Source organism: Dromiciops gliroides, chromosome 5, assembly GCF_019393635.1.
Source record: "Dromiciops gliroides isolate mDroGli1 chromosome 5, mDroGli1.pri, whole genome shotgun sequence".
Taxonomy (NCBI): domain Eukaryota; kingdom Metazoa; phylum Chordata; class Mammalia; order Microbiotheria; family Microbiotheriidae; genus Dromiciops; species Dromiciops gliroides.
This window is the reverse complement of record NC_057865.1, coordinates 117,044,097-117,068,659: the sequence shown is the minus strand read 5'-3', so window position 1 is coordinate 117,068,659 and position 24,563 is coordinate 117,044,097. Positions and strand designations below refer to the sequence as shown.

General features: G+C 40.4%; 1 protein-coding gene across 2 annotated transcripts; it reads left to right on the top strand.

The window, feature by feature from the left end:
• Positions 1–901: 901 nt before the first annotated feature.
• On the top strand, positions 902–15,801 carry SMKR1 (small lysine rich protein 1). 2 transcript variants are annotated; one of them, XM_043967788.1, is made up of 3 exons: positions 902–1,003; positions 1,582–1,636; positions 14,468–15,801. In XM_043967788.1, exons 2-3 carry the CDS (start codon positions 1,634–1,636, stop codon positions 14,663–14,665), a joined length of 201 nt encoding a protein of 66 aa, XP_043823723.1. In that variant the 5' UTR covers positions 902–1,003; positions 1,582–1,633; the 3' UTR covers positions 14,666–15,801. The 2 variants fall into 2 exon arrangements, with proteins under 2 accessions (XP_043823723.1, XP_043823724.1); XM_043967789.1 differs by lacking the exon at positions 902–1,003 and adding an exon at positions 1,027–1,185.
• Positions 15,802–24,563: the final 8,762 nt, after the last annotated feature.

Genomic DNA, 24,563 nt, shown 5'->3' with positions numbered 1-24,563 from the left:
TAGGAATGTAATGGAATTCTATTGTGCTGTAAGAAACAATGATCAGGCAGATTTCAGAGAATCCTGGAATGACTTGCATGAACTGATGATGAGTGAGATGAGAAGAACCAGGAGAACACTGTACACAGTATCATCAACATTATGTGTTGATCAACTGTGATAGACTTGATTCTTCTCCGCAATACCACGGTACAAGATAGTTCCAAAGGACTCATGATGGAAAAGGCTCTCCAAATCCAGAAAAAAAAAAAAGAACTGTGGAATATGGCTGCAGATTGAACCATACTATTTCTTTTGGTTTTGGTGGTGTTGTTTTTCTTTTTTGAGGTTTTTCCTTTTTGCTCTGATTCTTCTCTTATAACATGACTAATGCAAAAATATGTTTAATGTTATTGTAAATATATAACCTATATCAGATTACTTGCTGTCTTGGGGGGGAGGGGAAGGGGGAGGGAAGAAAATTTGAAAGTAGAAATCTTATAAAAACAAATATTGAAAACTATCTCTACATGTAACTGGAAAATAATAAAATACTTTTATAATTTAAACAAAAATAAAAAAGAACTTCACGTGGGAGAGAACTCTAACAAGGGGGTTCTAGAAGGGCTGACATAGGAGGTAGTGGTGAGGAGTACCTTCGAGACAGGGGGCTACCACCCCGGCATTGTTCACAAGTACAACTGCAGAACATCCTGCCTTCTCCATTGGTACCCCCGCCGAACATCCAGCGGATTGAGAGAAGAGCTAGGGTAGGTCGGCAGGATCCAGGGAAGAAGCGCCCTCCTTCCGCGCCTCCGCCTCCTCTCCCGCCTCTTCAGCCCGCCGCCTCCCTCTTTCCCCTCCCCCCGCCCCGTTCCCCGCCCCCACCCCCTTTGCCCCTAGTAACAGAATAAACACTTGCCAGGCTCCGCCTACCGGGAGGAAGGAGGCAGAATGGATATTTGTTTGCGCGCGCGCGCGTGACTTTGGCAGAGACTGCAGGGACTGGGAGCAGGCGAGGATGGTGAGTCGACTCTCCCTTGCAAGGAACCTCGTCTTTCCTGAACAACCTAGCCAGGAAGAGAGATGCAGTTGTTAACTTCTCAGGAGCAGAGTTGTTTCAATTGCAGCGCCGGACATTCCTCCTCCCTCCGGCCATTGCTTGGACCCGTGCGGTGGCTGGTGAAGGCTCTGCTGGGAATGGGGGTATTTTTGCACTTTTCACCTGCTGTCCTCATTTATCGTCACCCTCCTTTGTCCCAGGATTGAAGTTACTTAGTCCAGTTTCTTTCCGCTCTTTTGTTTGCCAGAAGGTGGTGATGACCCGCTTTAGAAGCGCAAGCAAGAACAGAAAGGAATAATGATTGTCCTAGATTCCACTGGGAAGACACCCAGCCCTTCAGGGGGTTTTGTTTTGATGGTGGAGTCTGCAAGTCATAGATTTAGAGATGATGACAGGGTTTGGCTCATCTTCCTAACCACTGAATGTTTTGTTTTGTTCTTTTTCCCTCTCCCCAGGTGATGAGGAAACTGGGATTCAGGTAGGCAGCAATGTACAAAACCCTGGTCTGTTAACCACATTTTACGATCTCTGTATTTCAGAATTATGAACTGACCCTGTGACCATCAATTCAACGGAAAGCAAGGCTTTGTCATGGTAAAAACTTACTAATTAAAGTTTAGACAGGCAGTGTACCAAACTGGATAGAGCCCTAAATTTGGAGTCCGGAGGTCTGGGTGCAAATCCCACCTTCGACATTTTTTTTTTAGCCGTGTGACCCTAGGCAAGATGCTTTTCCTCTCAGAGTCTCAGTTTTCCCATCTGTGAGATGGGAATGGATACAAGTCCTGAAACTACTGGGTAAACCACGAAGAGTTATGCAAATATACACTTTCACTCTATTATGTATCATCCATGTTCTTAGTTAAGAGATTCTGAGGCTCCTGTAAACCCGGTTTATTGCGATTCAGAATGTAGAGCAATAGTCTCACTTAAAATCGACCAGTTTCCTAATGGTGTTGCCCATAGTCACCATTCTTTCCTTCTGGCTTTTGTTTGCTGTCTTGTTTGCATTCTGCATTAGACAAGATTAGATTAGAACTGAAGGGCATCCAAAGTTGGTATCAGCAGAGGTATTATTCATTCATACTGAAAGATGAGGGCAACCAAAGGCCATTGCCCTCCTCAGTCAACAAGTCAACAAATCTTTATTAAACCCTTTCTATGTGCCAGGAACTGTACTAAGTGCTGGGGATGTGGGGAGGGTGGGGAAGCAAAAACAATCCTTGTCCTCACAGAGCTTACATTTTAATGGAAATAACCAAGAACATACAAGGTCTCTACAGCAGATGGAAGGTCATCTGAGGAGAGAAAGCACTAGCATCTGGAGGTAGAATTTGAGCTGAGTCTTGAAGAAAGTGCATAACAGAGGTGAAGGGGCAGACCATTCCAGGCATAGGAGGTGGAATATCCCATTCAAGAAACTGCAATTAGGCCATCAAGCTTTGTCTTCATAGCTTTTATTTTTCAGTACTCTTGGGCAAGATATAGGGTGTCCCAGGGCAGCTAGGTGGAGCAATGGCTAAAGCACTGGCCCTGGATTCTGGAGGACCTGAGTTCAAATCCAACCTCAGACACTTGACACTTACTAGCTGTGTGACCCTGGGTAAGTCACTTAATGCTCATTGCCCCGCCCTCACCCCCCAAAGATACAGGATGTCTCAAAAGTCTTAGTGCGGGTTTTTTGAACGCAAAGCTTAAGGTTTTCTATTTTGTTTTTGTTTTAAGCTATCAAAGCTTTAAACTGCACCAAGACTTTTGGGACACCCTGTATATGAGCTAAGAGATGAATGGAAAATAATATTAAAATGGTGACTAAACAGATCATGACCTTAAGGAACAGAACTAGGACCAGTGGCTAGAGGCCATAAAAGAAAATAACTTCAACATTAAGTCAGACTTTCTAATCATGGGAGCTGTCCAACAACCTAGTGGGCTTGTGCATAAAGCCAATATTGAGTTAGTTCCCTATCACTAGAAGTCTACAAGAGGAAGCTATATAATTGTTTGTCCTGGAAGTTGCAGATAGGGTTTGATGTTGTTATGAAACATAAACATGCAAAAGACCTCTGAGGTCCCCTCCAATTCAACATCTATGATTGTGTGTTCTCTTCCTTTCCCCTCAAAGGCAGAGAGCCCCTTAAGGATGTTATCTGAGTACAGGCCCACCCAAAGTCAGCCAACTAAGGTAGATGTGGGAGGGGCAGGTCTCACTGGAGGAAAACTGGTTCTCAGGGTCCTGCAGCTACTCAGTCTGATTGATTAATCATTTGGATGTAGACATGGTCTGGATCCGACCACCTCATTTTATATCTGAGGCCCTGAGAGGTAAACTGAATCATTGTTCAAGGTCACACAGCTATTAGTTTTTCTATGATACTTTAAGAACAGCATGGGCAATTTTTATCAGCAGTAGCTGTGGGTCCTATTAGCTTTTAGGTAAGTAGTTTTATCATTCAGCTGGCTTGAGCAAAAAAATTGGGGAGGGAAGTCCAGCAGAAGAATTTTTTCCTTCTCTGCTCAAGCGATATCATCTTGGCATCACTCAGAGAGTTTCTGATGTCAATAAAGTCACAGGTATAGTCTTTATCCCTATCCCTACATTCATAGGCTTTAATTTGTTCAGCCATATCCCCACCACTGGACATGCACTTTTGCTTTCATCTTTTTGCAGTTACAAATGGTGCATCTTTTGGTCCAAATAGATACTTCCTTGCTAGCTTGTTCTCCACCCTCCCCCTCAAATGTAAGCTACATAACTGGGATCACTGGACCAAATGGCATCAGTAACTTCATTTGTGTTTCTTAAATAACTCCAAGTTGTTTTCCCAAAACAGTCACTATCTGTCTTGAACACTCCCCTCTAGCAAAAGTGTTGAATTCATTGATTGACCAATATGCCAGTGACATTCCCACATGACTCCCTTTGCTCCTGTCTGGAATGCCCTCTTTTTTTTCCTGTTAACTTGAGCTCTGTCCTGCCTTCAAGGCTTAGTTCAAGTGTCCCCTTTTTAAAAAATGAGGTCTTTCCCTATTGTCTTGGCTTTCAGTGAATTGTTTCCTCTTCCTCTGAATTCCAGTAACATTTTTTTTCTTTTGGCACTTGGCATATGATTCTATATGTACACATATACAGATGTGAGCATATATATACATGTTTGTATGTAATAAATACATACATATACATATATACACGGGGAAGGATACATATCAATAAACATTTATTAGACACCTACTCTGTGCCAAGAATTATGCTAAATGCTGGGGATACAAAGAAAGGCAAAAGATAGTCCCTGCCCTTAGAGAGCTTACAGTCTAAGGATGAAACTACATGCAAAGAACTCCGTTTAAACAAGCTCTGTACAAGATAAATTGGAAATAATAACCAAAGGGAAGGCACTAGAATTAAGGGGAGCATCAGGAAATGCTTCCTGCAGAAGGTAGGATTTTAGCTGGGACTTGAAGGAAGTTTCTGTGTGTATGTGTGTGTGTGTGTATGCATGTATGTATACTCAAATGGGGAGGGATGCATAGTTCCTTGCCAGGGAGAGATTCACCATCTAATTGGGAGAAGCAGGGTGGAGTAATGGACAGAGAGCCAGACTTGGAGCCCAAAAGTCCAGGCCCTGACACCTGCTAGCTGTGGGACCCTGGGCAAGTACCAACATCTCAGGGCTCCAGGCAACTCTCTAAGGCTACAAGTTGCAGAAAACATCAGCCTGCATTGACTGAGTGTGTTGTTTTCTCATCTCATCTCATGGTAGTTCCCTATATCAGTGAGTTAAGAGACAGTATACACGCAATCTATGTATGTGTGTATATATACACACATATAAATCTGTATATGTACATAAAAGCATATGTGCACATACATGTGTTGCATGGTGTGTGTATATATCTGTACATGCATCCATGTATACACGGTATGCACATATATATTTTAATGCATATATGTCTATACATATATCTCCTTGTCTGATAGTTCCCTATAACAGTGAGTTAGGGTGACCACATACAGTGTATGTATAGATGTGTGGTATACCTATATGGTATATATGTCTTTGGTGTACCTATATGGCACACATATGTGTTACACCCATATGGTGTACCATATACATATATGTACATCTATTTGTTGTTGTTTAGTCATATCCATTTCTTCATGACTCCAGAGACCATAACACTCCAGGCCCTTCTGAGCTGAGGGGCTCATCTTCCCATGTTATCTCATTTTATCATTTTAATACCATCTGTGGGGTTTTCTTGGTACAGATACTGGAGCAGTTTGCCATTTCCTTCTCCAGTGAATCACCTTTGTCAGAATTCTCCACTATGACCTGACCACCTTGGGTAACCCTGTACAGCAGAGCTCATAGTTTCATTGAGCTATGCAAACCCCTCCTCCATGATGAGGCATGTGTATATATGTCCTCCTCTGGTAATCCCCTACAACAGTGGGTTGGGGAGACTATATACATATATGTGTGTCTACATATTATATATACATATATATGGTAGATGCATCTATAGTGTACATACACAAATATATATATGGACATTTATACATGTATTTATATCTGCTTTCTGATAGTTCCCTAGAACAGTGAGTTGGGGAGACTGGATGCATATATCTGCATGTCTACACACAAGTTCACAGATATGGCTCTATATACACTGGCATACATGTATATATACATGTGACACATGTACATGCTAACACATATACATATGTGTATATCTGCTCATCCGGTAGTTTCCTACAACAGTGAGTTGGTGAGACCACACACACATGTGACTATGTACATGTATGTGTACATATGCACATACATGTACACATATTTCCTCATCACGTAGTTCCCTATATCAGTGAACTGGGGAGCTACCACACACACACACACACACACACACACACACACACACACACTCACACTCAGATATTTTCTATCCCCCTTAAAGTAAAAGAATCCCTTAAAGAATGCCATCTGAGGACATGATTGCCCTGTATTACAAACTGCCAACTAAGTGAAAAAGTAAATGTGGGATGGAAAGGACACGGCCCTGTGGCATAATGATTCTGTCAGTCCTGCAGCTACTAGGGCTTCCTACAGAAATGTAATGGAATCATAGGATTCAGACATGGTCTAGAAAGGATCTTGGCTATGACCTATTCAACTCCCTCATTTTACAGATGAGCCTGGGAGAAGCTAATGTGAGGCTGCTTTAAGAACTGTGTGGGAAACTGTGGTAGGAGCTGTGGAGACTTAACTGAAGGCCATTGGTTTTCTACTTCAGCTAGTTTTCCTCCCATCCCCCCCCCCCCCCCCCCGTCTCTGTCTCTGTCTCTGTGTCTTTCTTTCTTTCTTTCTTTCTTTCTTTCTTTCTTTCTTTCTTTCTTTCTTTCTTTCTTTCTTTCTTTCTTTCTTTCTTTCTTTCTTTCTTTCTTTCTTTCTTTCTTTCTTTCTTTCTTTCTTTCTTTCTTTCTTTCTTTCTTTCTTTCTTTCTTTCTTTCTTTCTTTCTTTCTCTCTCCCCCGCCCCACTCCTTCCCTCCCTTCCTCCCCACTGCGCCCCCTAGCTGCCCCTGGATTATCTTCACAGACCTTTTAATGCAGGAATTTCAAGTGTGCTTGGCCATCATTCATCCTTATGCTCTCTTTATGGAATGAATAATAATTGCCCTTTCCATTTTTGGCTATGAGGAAACAGAAGCAGAGTGATTTAAAACCATACTTCTTGAGCAAGTCAATCGATACAATTCAGGACATCAATGGTTTCAGAATCCTCATCCTGTATTCTAACAGCATTTTGCTTATGAGAGACAAAGGGCCCCAGAGCTCCCTGGTAGTGACACAGGAAGTGGATGGGGCCCAGACTTTTGAATCATCTTTCTCCTTTAGAGTAACTGTTTTAAAGAAAAAGCATCTGTGTTTGTAAAAGACAGGAACCTTAAAACCATTGTCCTGGATAGGCTTCTGTTTTTGAGTTAATCTCAGCCAAGACGGTTGTATATTCTTTTGTCAGCCACCTGTTTCTTCCCTTCAGAGAGCACTTTTCAAAAGAGTTTTTTTCAAAGCACAATTTCAGATTTTGAACATTTAATGCTGTGTGTGAAGACTGAAAAGTGGAAAGTTGGCAAAAATAAGCAGGATTTTCACAATTAGATTGGCCAGTTTAGTAACTGTTTGTCCACCACTATACCTCCCTGCTCTCCTTGTGCTCCAGTTTTCCCTAGAAGGATTGCATAAAGTCAGTACCCCCATGTGGTCTCTCATTTCTTGAAAATTTAAGAAAAAAAAATTTTCCACAAAGGATGGTAGCCCTTAGGTTGTATTCTGAGGGAGCACAATTGAGTTATACAGTGAACATTTTTATCCTTTTTTTTTTCAAAAACTCCCTTTTAAAATGTTATATTCTAATAACATATTTACTTTATAACAAAAACTATTATTTCTAACTTCATTTTATACAATCGAAAACACTGTTTTTGTTTAGCTTAGTGCATTTTTTTTTTTTTGGTGAGGCAGTTGGGGTTAAATGACTTGTCCAGGGTCACACAGCTAGTAAGTGTCAAGTGTCTGAGGCTGGATTTGAACTCAGGTCCTCCTGAATCCAGGGCCCGTGCTTTATCCACTGTGCCACCTAGCTGCCCCATAGCTTAGTGTATTTCTAAAACAAAATTCAATGAATCAGCCATTTTTAATGTAACTTTTACTTTTAAAAAATTTACAAGTATTTATTTTCTCTCTCACTCATACCTCTAATCTAAGAAAATAATATTTTATTTTCCCCCAATTACATGTAAAAATTTTAAACTTTTTTTAAAAGTTTTGAGTTCCAAATTCTATCTCCTCCTTTCCCTTCTCCCTCCTTGAGATGGTAAGTAATCTGATATGGGTTGTGCATGTGCAATTGTGCAAACCACTCTGATTTTTTTTAAAAAGAAAAACAAAATCCTTGTAACAAATATGCATAGTCAAGCAAAGTGAATTCCCACATTGTCATGTTCAAAAACGTATGTGTTACTCTGCATCCTGAGTAGAACATTACCTCTCTGTCAGGATAAGGGGAGCATGTTTCATTATCATTCCTCTGGAATTATAGTTTGTTATTTCATTGATCAGAGTTCTTTTACCTATCAAAGTTGTTTGTCTTAACAGTGTTGTTTTTGTATAAATGGTTCTCCTGGTTCTGCTCACTTTACTCTGGGTCAGTTCATAAAAATCTTCCAGGTTTCACTGAACATAACCTATTTCTTACAGTGCAATAGTATCCCATGACATTCACAAAGCAGAATTTCTTTGGCCATTTTCCAATTGAAGGGTACACCATTAGTTCCAAGATCTTTGCTAGTACAAAACCTACTTATTTTATGTACATATATCTCACAGGTGATCCTATTAATGTATCAAATAAGATAGAGGCAAAACATTTTGCAAACCCTAAAATGCTATATAATGTTTGCTATCGTTATATATTCAACAAGCATTCAATTCAACAAGATTTATTAAAATGTCTACTATGTTTCAAGCAATGGGGATGCAAAGACTTTTAAAAACAAAATAGTCCCTGACCTCAAAGAGCTCACATAAGATAGTCAACAAACTTTAATGAAGCATTTCTTATATGTTAGGCATTTTGCTAAACTAAGAAAGATAAAAAGAATCTTTACTGTTCTAAAGAAGGAAACAAACATGAAAATAACTAGGTTATATACAAGAGTAGTTGTTCAGTCATGTCCAACTCTTTCTGACCACCCCATGTTGGGGTTCTCTTGGTAAAGATACTGGAGCAGTTTGATATTTCCTTCTCATTTTACCAAAGAGGAAACTCAGACAAACAGGGTTAAGTGACTTCTTCAGGGTCACATGGCTCTGAGGCCAGATTTGAACTTAGGAAGATGAGTTTTACCGATTCCAATCTCAGTGCTCTAGCCATGGTGCCACCTAGCTGCCTATTTGGGGCTTACTACATATAAAAGGCTCTTGGAGAGCAGAAACTGGCTTATTATGATGGGGGAGACAACATATATGGAAAGTTTCAACTGAGAGTCATATGGAAAGATTCCTTGGTCCTTAGGGAGTAACATCAAAACAGGTGGTAATACCTCCTTTGTGTGATTTTCACTGATAAAATCATCTCAGTTTCTAATATTAAGCCATTTGACAGTGCTGAGGACTTTTGTGGCAAAAATTTTATTTTCTGGGTCTTCTGTAGCTATGGCTGGAGCATATGCTAGAAGAGCTGTCTGGCTATCTCTCCATAGAAGGATGGCTTTAAGCACAGGTCAGGAAGCACTGGCATTCCCAAGGCTCCAGGGTTCAGGGTCCTAGGCTGTCTCCATTGGGGCGGTCAGGGAGATGATGGTTAAGATGGTGGGAATGGTGGTTTGACTTGCATGATGCATGCTGCTTCTTCTCTCTCCTTTTGGGTTCCCTGCTGCTTCAGCTAGGTTAATTTGTCTGATTATTGAGAGGGAACTATGTGGATATAGAGGCTGCTAGGTTGCTCTGTGGATAGAGGTCTGGGCCTGGAGTCAGGAAAATCTGGGTTCAAATCTAGCCTTAGTTTTTTGAGCAGGACAGTGACATGGTCAAACCTGTGTGGAAGAATATAGTGCTATGGCCTCAGATGTGTTTAAAAATATAGAGAGATATAAAACAATAATATGATAGTGTCCTAGTCTGAAGTCATTGGTCTAACTTTAATCAAAGACCAAATCAGTTTTCCTTGAATAAAAGAACTAATCCATTTCAGTGGTTGGGTAAGGATTTTAATTACCTGAAACTAAGATAATTGAAATATATCTTGTTTATGGTCTTCAGACTAAGAGTGGAAATGTCTTTTTGTTTAATTAAGAAATTGGATTTTGTTCACATTTGACAGGATTGAGTAATTGGTTTCTAGAAGATATTTCCTTGTTCTATTCTGTTTGGGAAATCAAAAATGCTGAATTTGAATTCCTTGTCCCTATTTTACTTTTCTGTAGAATTTTTTGGGGGGTGCAGGGCAATGGGGGTTAAGTGACTTGCCCAGGGTCACACAGCTAGTAAGTGTCAAGTGTCTGAGGCTGAATTTGAATTCGGGTGCTCCTGAATCCAGGGCCAGTGCTTTATCCACTGCGCCACCTAGCTGCCCCTTTGCTGTGGAATTTTATCATGTTTTACAATGACCATCCCCCCCCCTTTTTTTTTTAAAGAAAGAAATTTGTTTTGTTTGTAACTATTTCTTTCCCGGTTATTCTCCCTCTTGCCTCTTTTCCTCATCCTCACTTGTTTCCCAGTTAAATTCGATACGTCTCTATGCCAATTTATAATATGTGTGTACATGTGTTCAATTCTCCTGTTTCTAGCTCAGATGAGTAAGATTCATCTGATGCCTGCTTTCCATGTTTTGTAAATTCTCCTTCACATACCTCAATTATGAGAAATATTCAGTTCTACCTCTGTCCTCTTTTTTACACTGGTGTATTCCTTTTACTTTCCTTTTTATCTTCCTATTTAAAATAATAGGTTATGTCTTTCAGAATAGAATCATTCCACTTACATTACAATGGCAGAGATAACACACAAAGGGGAGTGGTGGCCAGGAAGGAACACTTAGTCTGGAAAGTTAAAGGGGCTAAAGAGTAGCAGATTGACACATCCCATCCAGGAACAATGGCAGAATTATTTTGATCTTGGTTCATGATTCCGGAAGAACAGGTGATGGAGAGTTCTCTTTATATAACATTTTTTTTAAACAGATGGTTGAAAGCAAACATCTGTCTGAATACCCAGCACTTGTGTAGGTTCCTAAATTATGCCTAATTTTATTTTGTGCTGTAAATTCTCAAAAGAACTTTGGCTCCTTGAAAATACAAATAATATTGCTTTTGGTTTTATAACCTGTGTCCATGTAGTTCCAGGCATATAGTAGGTGCTCAATAAATACTAGCTGATTGATTTAATCCCTTAATATGTGAATTTGCCTCCCTCTAACCATAGTAGTAATTTATTTATCTGTATACTAATCTGAATGTTTGCATTTAAAGTTCTTATATCTCTGTGCCATCTAATCTGAGGTTAAAATTAAACAAGTCCAAATTTTGTTATTCCTCAAGATTGCTTTTCTTGATTTTTAAAAAATCTTCTTGGGGCGGGTTTGGGGGGGTGCAGCTAGGTGGCACAGTGGGTAAAGCACCAGCTCTGGATTCAGGAGGACCTGAGTTCAAATGTGGCCTCAGACACTTGACACTTACTAGCTGTGTGACCTTGGGCAAGTCACTTAACCCTCATTGCCCTGCATAAATAAATTAATTAATTTTTAAAAATCTTCTCTGTCTTTTTGCTCATGTACTATTAAGTGACTGACATGATATTCCATGAGAGATGTATATCTAGGAAAGAAGAACACAAAGCTAGGGAAAGAGCATGGGAGGATGGTCAGGGTCACCAGAAGCCTTCACAGAACCACCAATGTACTGGGGGGGGGCAATTGGATGGAAGATAGCATAGGTGTTAGCAGAGTCACATTCTTGCATGTCTATATACAGATAGCTAGATGGTGGAGTGGAGAGAGCCCTGGGCTTGGAATCAGGAAGACTTCTCTTCCTGAGTTCAAATCTGGCCTCAGATACTTACTAGCTGTGTGACCCTGGGCAAGTCACCTAACCCTGTTTGTCTCAGTCTCTTCTTCTGTAAAATGAGCTGGAGAAGAAAATAGCAAAGCACTCCAGTATCTTAGCCAAGAAAACCCCAAATGAGATCTTGAAGAGTTGGGCACACTGAACAACACAAAATGCCTATACAAACACATATACACATACATATATGATTTAGTCAGTCAATAAATATTTCTTAAGTACTTGTGTTCCAAGCACTGTGATGTGAGAAAAAAATCAATAATAATGGATTTCTTGGGGTGGGGGACCCATGGACCCAGTTCTAGTCGGGTTTCTTTTCCCCCCAACCCCACTTTAGAGAGGTCAATATTTAGGAGGGAGTTCTAATCTTGTGCAGGAAATACAATAGAAATGGAGATAGGGGGCAGCTAGGTGGCACAGTGGATAAAGCACTGGCCCTGGATTCAGGAGTACCTGAGTTCAAATCCGGCCTCAGACACTTGCCACTTAGTAGCTGTGTGACCCTGGGCAAGTCACTTAACCCCCATTTCCCCGCAAAAAAAAAAAAGAAAGAAAGAAAGAAAGAAAGAAAAAAAGAAATGGAGATAGACTCTTTGTGACTAGCTCAGGAAACTGAGGGGATTAAACCACAACTATCTGAATTCATCTTTGCCCTTCGGGTGTCTCTCCCATTAGTACAGCTCATTTTAATATGGACCACCTCCAGGTCACATCAACCAATGGAATTGAATGATGCTAGCCAATTAGCTTTGACCAGTGTGTAGCGACAGGCCTCTATCAAAAGAGGATAAAAGTCAAGAGCACACGAGGTTTCTGGACAGTTTCTGGACACACTGTTTGTCTGGACCCACTGTCAGTTGATGAACGCTCCCCTCTTAGGACAGGGTAGACTGTTAGAATGTGTGCTCTCGCTCTCTCGCTCACTCGCTCTCTCTCTCAGAAATATGGTACTGGGGGTTTTTTCCAGCTTGTGTTAAATGCCATGCAGTCAATGCTTGAATAATATGTAATGTTAATAATAAATGATTGCTGCCAAAAAGGGTGCAATAGCCATTATTATAGAAATAGCGATTAATATATAAGTAGCAATATTTTAGAAAAACCCAGACTAGCCCCCTAATAATTCAAGAAACACAATTCGCAAACCACAAAAACAATCTAGCTACCCAATAATTTAAATAAAACAGTGATTTAGAGCTAGAAAAGATCTTAAAGATCATCTTTCCAATTAACACATTTTTCAGATGATGCAACTAAAGCACACAATCAGAGAATTTGGTGGGTTTTTTTTGACTATGCATATTTGTTAAAAGGGTTTTAATGGAGCTTATTCCTTCAATTTTGGGGGGAGAGGTGGGAATAAGAGGAGGGATAGCAATAGGGATGCTTAAAAAAAAAAAGGAAAGAGAACAGAAGAATGGCCACAAAGAAGAATCATGGACAAGCAGGTCAGTATTGAAAGTTAAATGTTGAATTTATTACATACTGAAAAAGAAAATTGGGCAGCTAGGTGGCACAGTGGATAGAGCACTGGCCCTGGATTCAGGAGGACCTGAATTCAAATCCAGCCTCAGACCCTTGACACTTACTAGCTGTGTGACCCTGGGCAAGTCACTTAACCCCAATTGCCTCAGCAAGAAAGAAAAAGAAAAAAGAAAAGCAAGCTCTATAGAGAGTCATAATTTTATGTCTCATACTCTCCTATTTTGCAGTAGGAAATATATGTGGAAAGGCTCGTTTTATTTGATGTTTGTTAAATTCAACGTTTCAAAAATTCAAATTCAGCTGCTAAAAGTAATTTTCTTAAAATGCAGGTGTGACCATGTTACCCTCCCAATATTTATTGAATATAAATGCCAGTGGCTCCCTATTGCCTGCAGGATCAAATACAAAATCCTCTATTTACCTTTTAAATCCCTTCACGGGGGCAGCTAGGTGGCGCAGTGGTTAGAGCACCGGCCCTGGATTCAGGAGGACCTGAGTTCAAATCTGGCCTCAGACACTTGACACTTTACTAGCTGTGTGACCCTGGGCAAGTCACTTAACCCTAATTGCCTCATCAAAAAATAAAATAAAATAAAAAATAAATCCCTTCACAACCTGACCCTTCCTACCTTTCCTGTCTTTTCACATTTCATTCTCCTCTGTCATCATCATCATTCCCTAAAGACTTAGCTCAGCCTTTCTCTCCTCATCTCCACCAGCTCTAGACTTGAACTCAAATTCCCAGCTTCTCTCTACCTGACCTGCTATTGCCTTCTTTCCGTTATTACCTCCTTTTACATTTTATGTATCCTCTATGTGCATAGTTATTGACTTGTCTCCTCTCATTGGAATGTGAGCTTCTCCATATCTCTGTCTCTCTAGAATGTGGCACAGTGCTTGGCACATAGTAAGGACTTAATAAGTGCTTGTTGATTTATTCATTTAAGTTAAAAAAAGAAACAAAGAAACTGAGATCCAGAAAAGTTCAGTGATTTGCCCAAGGTCATACAGCTGTTAAGTAATTTAGCCAGCTGGAATTCAAACCAAATTTAGACTCCGAAGCCAGTGCCTTTTTTACTACAACACATCGCTAAAATAACAGACTGAGCTAAAGGTGGAAAGAGATTATTGGCTTGCTTTATTCTATTTTTCCCTTTTCTTTGTTAATTCTTTTTTAATTCACCCTTCCTTAGCCCACCCCGACCCAAGCCACAAGTTTCTTCCTCATATTCTCCCTGTATTTCAATAGATATGTTGACTGTGATGCAAATGCTATCCCCCAGAATATAATTGTTCACTCTGTGTTCATTCTTTTCTTTAAAAGCCAGGTAAAGGCAAAAAGGGAAAAGGCCGGGGGAAGGGCCGGGGTGGGAAGAAAGCAAAAAAGCCTGAAGTGGACATCCTTCATCCCGCTGCCATGCTGAACCTGTATTACATCGCTCACAATGTTGCCGACTGCCTACAATTACGTGGCTTCCGCTGGCCTGGTGTTGGCAAGAAAAAGAAAGGAAGGAAGGCATAATGATGGATGGATGGATGCCTATATAGCATATCATCATAACCACGACTTGTAACTATAAACCGAAGAGTGCAGAGAAAGGAATACAACCAAAACAGGCAGAGAAGCAGATTAGACCTTACTGAAAACACCTTGAACTGGAAAATGACTGGAGCTCTCAGAGTTAAGGATAAAGGAATGGAATTATCGCTTAACACTTGCGCCCAAATGAAACATTTTTAATTTTTTTTTTAGGAACTAAGGCAAAATATGTGTCTGAGTAGTTCTAAAACCGGGTGGTTGATTTCAGAGTACTGTTTGGTTCTAATCACCCTTTGTTACGTGTCAGAATTAAACTTTGCTTGGTCAATCTAGTTCTCTCTTGCACTCATTTTCTGGTGATAACAGTAAATGGGACCCTCCCCATCCCCGATGAGAGAGGGGCAGGTAATTGTTCATATGAAGATGGGGCATGCTGTGCCACAGTCCTGCCCATCTCTGCCTGCTCACCACCACCATTTGGAGGGGAAAATAATCAAGGAAATGATTTTGTCTGTATAACGTGCCCCTCCCCTCCCCCTTACCGTTTTCCTGATTTGAAATAACCATGACTGCCTGCAGAGACTCCTCTGAGGCTTTAATAACATCAGCAAAATGTGCTTTGTGCTAGCCAGAGCATATGAAAGGATAAAAGAACTGCAAGGCACTTGTCAGTCATTTGAGTGAATAAAGAAAAGAGCCAGCATTGGGTCAGGAGAAAGAGCTCAGTATCTGGTTTCAGAAGACCCAGCTTTGAATGCCCACTGCCACCTACCACCCAGGGATTTTTGTACAAGCCACTTCACCTCTGTGGGCCTCAGTTTCCTCATTTGTATAATGTGGAGATTGGACTAGATCGGAGGTGTCAAACCCCCAAAATGTGGCCTAGACTAGATTAAAATGTAATTGGGAAATATTTACCAATAAAAAAATTTAAAACAACAATAAAAATTGATCATGTTAATTTGCGATTTTCTAACTCATTGTGGGACTCGTGGGGATTCATTTCTATTGGAGTTTGACACCACTGGACTAGATGACCTCTATTATCCTGTATATAGCTTGTTTGTGCATATTAGTTTGCTTGTTGTCTCTTCCTTTAGATTGTGAGCTCTTTGAGGGCAGGGACTGTCTTTTTGCCTTTCTTTGTATCCACAGTGTTTAGTATAGTGCCTAGCACATAGTAGGCACTTAATAAAAGTTTAGTGACTCATGGTCCTTTTCATTCCTTTTTCTTCTTCTCAGCTCTGTGTCTCCCCACTTCTGCCTCTTCATCCATTCCACAAATTTCTAAAGTATTGTCTATAACTGAGCACTGAAGAAGGGAACAATCACTAAATGCTTAGTATTCGGGAAATTTGGGGGATAAAAATACAAACATCAAACAGTCCCTACCCTCAAGACGCTTGCATTCTCCTGACAGGCTACATCATGTACATGGATGAGTTGACACAAACTACATAAACAGTAGTTTTAACAGAGTGAGAGAGCTAACAAGTAGGAATCAGGGAAGACCTTATGTGGGCCAGGCACCTTGGCTGTGCTTGGATAGAAGTCAGGAGGTGAGGAGGGAGTGTATTTTGGACACGGAAGAGCAGCTGCATAAAGTTACAGAGGTGAGAAATAAAGAAGACAAAGATGCAAAGTTAAATAAAACTTGGTCCCTGCCATAATAAATGTTATGGGGAAAATTGGTGGGGGTTGGGGTGTCTTAGGAATTCCTCTTAAAAGAATTGCACTCTGGGGCAGCTAGGTGGCACAGTGGATAAAGCAAAGGCTCTGGAGTCAGGAGTACCTGGGTTCAGATCCGGCCTCAGACACTTGACACTTACTAGCTGTGTGACCCTGGGCAAGTCACTTAACTCTCATTGCCCCACAAAAAAAAATTAAAAAAAGAATTACACCCGGGGCAGCTAGGTGGTACAGTGGATAGAGCACAGGCCCTGGATTCAGGAAGACCTGAGTTCAAATCTAGCCTCAGACACTTAACACTAGCTGCGTGACCCTGGGCAAGTCACTTAACCCCAATTGCCTCACAAAAAAAAAAAGAAAAGAAAAGAAAAAAAGGGGAAAAAAAGAATCACATACTCTTGCACACAAATCCAATTAGAATAAACTAATATTTTATTAGTCAGATATTAGCTTTGTGACAAGTCTCAAGGGGAGAGAGCATGGCACAGAGACATGGTACTCCCAGATAACTATCTCCTAGGGCAGGAGACAGGCAAATACTTTGATAGAGGACCGATGGTGGTCTGGTGGGGTGATCATCTGACTGTGGAAAGTTCCTTTATTGGGGGTGCATCTGAGGGAAGACCATCCTCTACTGGTGGTGGGTGGGGGAAGTTGGACTAGAGGTCACTCTGCGCTAGAGCCATCTCTGTCCCCCTCACTCCACAAAGGCAGTAGCCACAACCAATGGGCCTATCTCTCCAGTTTCAAGATGTGTCTCAAGGAGAATACTTGTGTCAGCTGGCCAGGTCAAACTTCAATAGTCCTTCCCCATAAAAGTAAGGGATTTTATAAATAATTGAGAACTCATCAGGGGACAATCAGGAAATGTTTCATGGAGGAACTGGCATTTAACCTGGTTATTAAAGGATAGGTAATATTTCAACAGTCAGATGGAGGAAGATGGGGTTATCCCAGGTGTGGGGAATGTCACAAAAAAAGATAGGAAAAGACAGAAAACATTTTGGTGATGTTGAGCAGTCTAGTTTGACTGGAGTAAAGATTATGTGAGGGAAAATAACACAAAATAAATCTGGAGATGGAGTGTGGAACTAGATTGTAATAAGATTATAAATTGAACTCTAGAATAAATCTTCAAGATTATCTATTCCAACCCTCTCAGTTTTATCTGAGATTCTCAGAGGTAAGGTGATTAGTCAAGATTACACAAGCAGGGGGACAGCTAGGTGGTATAGTGGATAAAGCACCAGCCCTGGATTCAGGAGTTCCTGAGTTCAAATCCGGCCTCAGACACTTGACACTTACTAGCTGTGTGACCCTGGGCAAGTCACTTAACTCCAATTGCCTCACCAAACCCAAAAGATTACACAAGCAGGGGCAACTAGGTGGTGCAGTAGATAGAGCATTGGCCCTAAATTTAAGAGGACCTGAGTTCAAATCTGTCGTCAGATATTAGCTTTGTGACCCTGGGCAAGTCACTTAACCCTGATTGCCTCCCCAAAAAGGGATTACATAAATCCTCAGTACTAGAACCAGGATGTGAATTCAGAAGCTCTGACTTCAAGTCAGTGTCCTTTCTACTATGTTACCTGTGTTAGACTTCAAGGGCTAGGATAATGAATTTGGACCTTAATAGGTTGATAGTAGGGAGCCTTTGAAGATTTATTAGTGAAAGAGTGATAGAATTCTGCATTAGGAAGATAATTTTGGCTGTGGGTTGTTAAATGTGTTCTTTTTACCTCTTCTTAATTTTCTCCACAGATTTCAGTATTAATCTGTGCCGATGGTGGGGAGGCATGGCCCTAGATATTTATTGGAGGTTCTAATGTGCCTTTGACTCTTTGGGTAGACATTAGAGTAAGTAATGAGGTGGAGCTGTAGGAGTTAACTAATCCCTTTTTACTCAAGGAAATGGTGGCTAAGCCTAGAATGCGATACTTTGAAAAAAAAAAAAAGGGAATGTGAACACAGCTTTTCAGCCACTTACTTATATCTCTTTCCTTCCATCTCTTTCCCCCCTACAAAGAGAGATGCCTATGTCACATATACAGCATCACCTCTGGTTCTAATTCTAAACTGCAAGCTCCCCCCCTCATCCCAAGGACTAGTGTTAAGATTGCAACTAGAAAAAAAAAGTTCCATTAAGAACCAGGATTGTAAATAATTTTTCGACTGGTGGCCAGCACACCAGTTCACAAATGGGTGGAGACTGAAGTGAGAAAGTAGGGGTCCCACTGAGCTATTTCTCTTCATTTACGATGCCAGCTGCAACTGCAAACCCACACCATCTATGCAATTTCTGTTCAACTCTTGGCATAATTGCCATCGGAAACCTTGGTTGGATGAAGTTTGATATTTCTCTTTTGCTAATCTGAGAGACTCTGTAAGGGGCTGAAGGTGCTTTGTTTTTTTGTTTTCCCTTTTTTCTCTCTGCCGTTTTTAGAGACAGGTAACATGTTCCCACTTGGTGGGAGTGCTGCTTGGATACAAGTAGTTATCATTTGTGAGATTACCAACTCTGGGTAATAATAATTTAACTCCCCTGCCAGGTACTGAAATACCTGCTTGTGATTTTGCAAGATGTAGGCTTTCCTTCTCTGCACAGCTGGGTTTCTGAAGCTCATAATTTAGTGGGTCTGTTTATAGAGACTTTGGAAAGACAGCACCTGCCGAGTTCCATTCTGTACCAGGCAACAGCAAGAATAGCATTATTTAGAGGAAATACAGAGACAAGCAAGTCAATAAAAATAATTGCAGGCTGTCGAGATTATTTGAAGTTTTGTTTTTGTCTTTTAGGTTGACTCAGTGATGACCAAAAAAGATTGTTCATATGCATTGGGAGGACGCTTATTCCCCATTCATAGAGGAAGTATCGAGGTGATTAGATGATAGAATTAGATGAAACACTATTTACATAAAGCTTTCAGCAGCCTGGGCTAATGCAGTGTTTTTCAGCTGGAGCTAGCTATTATCCTCAACATCGTCCTCTGCTCTCTATTCCTTTGCTCTAGAAGAAACACGTGGTCCCTCTCCTTGCAAATGTCAGACTCTTTATTTCAGTCCTTTATTCCATCCTATCTCCTCGAGGAGTTTGCCCCTTTGATCATCCCCACTCTCCCTAATTTTCAATCTCTCCTTATCCGCTGGCTCCTTCGCTATTTCTTCCAAACATGCCCAGATTTCTCTCATCTTTTAAAAACCTGCATTTGATCCTACCATTACGTCAAGTAATTGTCCTATACCTCTCCTTCCTTTCACAGTAAAACATACAGGAAAAGTCATTCGTACTCATCGTCTTCATTTTTGCTTACTTCTCACCCTTTTAAATTGAGACCATTCTTTCCCTGGTTACCAGTGATTTCTTTTTTTTTTTTTTTTTAAGTGAGGCAATTGGGGTTAAGTGACTTGCCCAGGGTCACACAGCTAGTAAGTGTTAAGTGTCTGAGGCTGGATTTGAACTCAGGTACTCCTGAATCCAGGGCTGGTGCTTTATCCACTGCGCCACCCAGCTGCCCCCCAGTGATTTCTTAATTGCATTTTCCAATGGCTTTTTCTCATTCCTCATCCTTTTTTGACCTCTTTGAATTTGATACTTTTGATACCATTAACTGGTCCTCCCTTCTAGACACCTACACCTCCAAGGTGTGAGAAAATCATTAATAATGGATTTCTTGGAGGGAGCCAGAGATCAACTTCTGTCCTTTCTATCCCTACCCCATCCCCCATGCTCCCACTCCAGAAAGTCCAGTTCTTGAGGAACTTCTGCAAATCTTGTCTGGGACATACCCGAGGGAACCAAGGAAATGGAGATAGACTCTTTTGTCTAGCTCAGTGAAGAACCACACCTTCCAAAGGTCTTTTACATTCATCTTCCTGATGTCCTCTGTAGAGTTCATTTTACTTTAGACCACCCTCAAGTCATGTCAACCAATGGAATTGAATGATGCTAACCAATTAGCTTCCCCCCCTCCCAGGGCAATGAGGGTTAAGTGACTTGCCCAGGGTCACACAGCTAGTTAAGTGTCAAGTGTCTGAGGTTGGATTTGAACTCAGGTCCTCCTGAATCCAAGGCCAGTGCTTTCTCCACTGCGCCACCTAACTGCCCCCTCAATTAGCTTTGATCAATGTATAATTACTAGCCTCTATCAAAAAAGGATAAAACCCTTGGCCACACCAGGGCCTGGGTCTCTTGGCTCCCTCTCTTGGTGCCTGCTCTTCTTCTTAGGATTGTGTAGGTTTTGTAGGTCTGTGGAACTCCCCTTGAAACCATATGCAGCTCTCTGAGAGATAGTATAGGTTTGGGGCTTTTCTCCTATCCATGCTAACTGCCACACAGTCAATCTTTTACTGGTATATATTATATTAATAAAATAATAATGTGCTTACAGCCAAAACCAGAGCAATAGCAATTTAATTATAAAACATAGCAATCAATAGCAATTAAATTTTTAAAAACACAACTTTTTTTCCTTTACCTTTAGAATTTATTGATGTGGTGGGTCAATACAAATAGAGAAACATACTTGACAGCAAGTTATCAAACAACTGATAGCCAGACAATTAAAAAAAATTTTTCATACAAAAATTCTTGTCGAGGGCAGTTGGGTGGTGAAATGGATAGAGCAACGGCCCTGGATTCAGGAGGACCTGAATTCAAATCCAGCCTCAGACACTCAACACTTACTAGCTGTGTGACCCTGGGCAAGTCACTTAACCCTCATTGCCCTGCCCCCCCCCAAAAAAATTCTTGTCAGCAGAAAAGATACAAGGGATAACATCCCAAGTGATGTACCCATAGCTGGGCAGATGCGGCAGAGTATGTATATGATGCAGAAAGGGCTCTTGGGAACTATATAAAGAAAACACATTAAAAATCTTACCTGGGGCAGCTAGGTGGTACAGTGGATAAAGCACCGGTCCTGAATTCAGGAGTACCTGAGTTCAAAACCAGCTTCAGACACTCGACACTTACTAGCTGTGTGACCCTGGGCAAGTCACTTAACCCCCATTGCCCCACCAAAAAAAAAAAAACAAAACCTTACCCCAAAGTAGTACCTGAGTGACAAAGTTCAGTAAAGAAAACATAATTTTTAGCAATTAATTTTAGAAAATACAGAAGTAGCCATAATAACTTTAAAAACAACAACTTGACAGTGCCCTCAATTGCATCCTTTGCGATATCTTCCTTGTCTCATCTCCTATGTATAGATAAACCAGAAAGCTCTGTCTTTCTTGGTTGTCTCCTCTTATCTTCTAGTCTTCCATTCTCCACTCCCCATCACCAATCCAAGTCTCTCACTATAAAAATGTCCAGTCAAGGCAAACAAATCAACCCACTGACCTTTGAAGAAAACTTCTACTTCATTCCATCCCATCATCTGCACTTCAGTGCTGAAAGGTCAAATGCTGCAGCTAGGTGGTGAAAAGGATCTAGCACTGGACGTAGAGTTAGGAAGACCTGAGTTCAAATCCAGCCTCAGACAGTGTGGGATCCTGGGCAAGTCGCTTAACCTCTATCTGCTTCAGTTTCCCTAACTGTAAAATGGAGACAATAATAGCACTTACCTCCCAGGGTTGTTATGAGGAACAAAATGTGAAAATACTTGTAAAGCACCTATCAGAATGGCAAATGTAACAAAAATGGAAAATATTGGACATTGGAGGGATGTGGGAAAGCTGGAATGCTAATCCACTGTTGGTGGAGTTGTGAAAAGATCCAACCATTCTGGAGAGCAATTTGGAACTATGCCCCAAGGGCTATAGAACTGTGCATATCCTTTGATCCAGCAATACCACTGCTAGGTTTATATCCCAAAGACATTCCCAAAAAGAGAAAAAGACCTATTTGTACAAAAATATTTCTAGCAGCTCTTTATGTGGTGGCTAAGAATTGGAAATCAAAGAAATGCCCATCAATTGGGGAATGGCTAAACAAGCCATGGTATATTATGGTGATGGAATATTATTGTGCTTAAAGAAATGACAAGCAGGATGATTTCAGAAAGGTCTGGAAAGACATGTATGAAATGATGTATTGTGAAGTGAGCAGAGCCAAGAGAGCATTGTACACAGAGACAGCAATATTGTTTGATGAAGAATTGTAAATGACTTGACTATTCACAACAATACAATGATCTAAGACAATCCCAAAGGACTATTGATGAAACATCCTATCCACCTCCAAAGAAAGAACTGATATTGATGGAACAGACTGAAGCACGCTATTTTTCATTTTCTTTAATTTTTTTCTTTTAATCAAGTTTTCTTGTACAAAATGACAAATAGGGTAATACTTTGCATAATCATCCATGTATAACCCATATCTGATTGCCGCCTCAGGGAAGGGAGAGCAAAGGGAAAAAAAGAGGGATAAACATTGAAACCCAAAACTATAAGTAAAAATGTTTATTATTAAAAAAATAAATAAGATAAAATTATCAGAAAAGAAAAAAAGAGAAGATAGTTGTAAAGTTCTTAGCACAGTGTCTGGCACATAGTAAATGTGTGTACCCTTCTCTTTTCTCCTTCCCCTTCTATCTGACCTATTTTTCTGAATGAAGCTGTGTGGAGTGATGGGGGTCAGGTCCAATAAGGTTTCAATAAAAATGCTAATGTTACCAAGGATAATTAAATAGAGGAACTCATAAAGGGAAACCACTGTGGGGAGGGGTGATAGAATCAAAATATAACAGTATCACAAAATCCCAAAGCCAATGAAGCTATCTTTAGGAAGAAAAGTAGTAATTAATCAATCAGTAAGCGATCACTTTCTTCCAGGCAGCACATTAGATGCAAGACATGCAATGTGTTGGTGTTTAGTTATTTTCAGTTGTATCTGAGTCTTCATGACCCTATTTTAGGTCTTCTTGGCACAGTTACTAGAATGACTTGATATCTCCTTCTCCAGTTAATTTTACGGATGAGGAAAATGATACCAACAAGGTTAAATGACTTGCCTAGCATGACACAGCTAATAAGTGTCTGAGATTTGAACTCAGATCTTCCTGACTCCAGGCATGACACTCTATCCACTGCACCACCTGGCTGCTCAAGGGATGCAAAGGTAGAAATAACAACAACAACAAAAGGAGTTTTCATGGACTTCAAGATACATATATATGTATGTACATACAAAACCAGCAATCACTATAAATATAAGCTTGATTTTTTTTATTGTCTAAACTTAAGAAAGTATGAATAATGCAAATTAAACTTTAAAATGTGTGTGCATACATTTTTCCCCTTGGAGAACCTGGTTGTTAAACATTTATTCCCTACTGGAATTTTGTCATGGTTTTATAATTGAATAGGTCAATGGAAATATAGAATTCACCTTACATTTCACTTTTGCTTGAATTCTGAACACTCCCAGATTCTTCAACCAATCCTCTTATGGTAAAGATTTCTGTGCCTTCTCTTAGAAATACTCTTTTTTGTTAATGTCCTTCCTAAAATGTATCATCTAAAATTGACCACAGTACAGGAGATTTGGTTTGACAAGATCAGAGCACATCAAGACTATTGCTACCGAATTATTGCCCCTCTCTTTTTGGACACTATGCTTCTATTAAGGGAGCCTAAAATTACGCTAACATTTTCAGCTACCATTTCCATTTCACACTGTCTCATATTAAACTGGTAATTTACTGAGTCCCCATATGCTTTCTACATGAACTGTTGTCTAGGCAAATGTCTCCTCTCCTCTCCTCTCCTCTCCTCTCCTCTCCTATCCTCTCCTTGCACAGTCATTGTTTTTAACTCATGGTTGATCACATTTATCACTATTAAATTTCATCTTATTAATGTCAGTCCATTGTTGTAGCCTGTTAAGATCTTTTTTGAACCCTAATTCTGTCGTCCAACATGTTATCTGTCCCTCTTAAGTTCATATAAATGCAAATTCGATAAGCATAATATCTAAGCCTTTATGTAAATCACTGACCAAAATAAGGACCAGAATAGGACCAAGGACATGTCCTTGATGTCTTCTAGTGACCTTCCTTCAATAAAGACACAAATGAGAATCTTTGTTCAAGACCACATACATTTATAATTATGCCTTCACAATAGCATATCTTTGTTAAAAATAATTGACTATGGGGGGCAGCTAGATGGCGCAGTGGATAAAGCACCAGCCCTGGATTCAGGAGTACCTGAGTTCAAATCCGACCTCAGACACTTGACACTTACT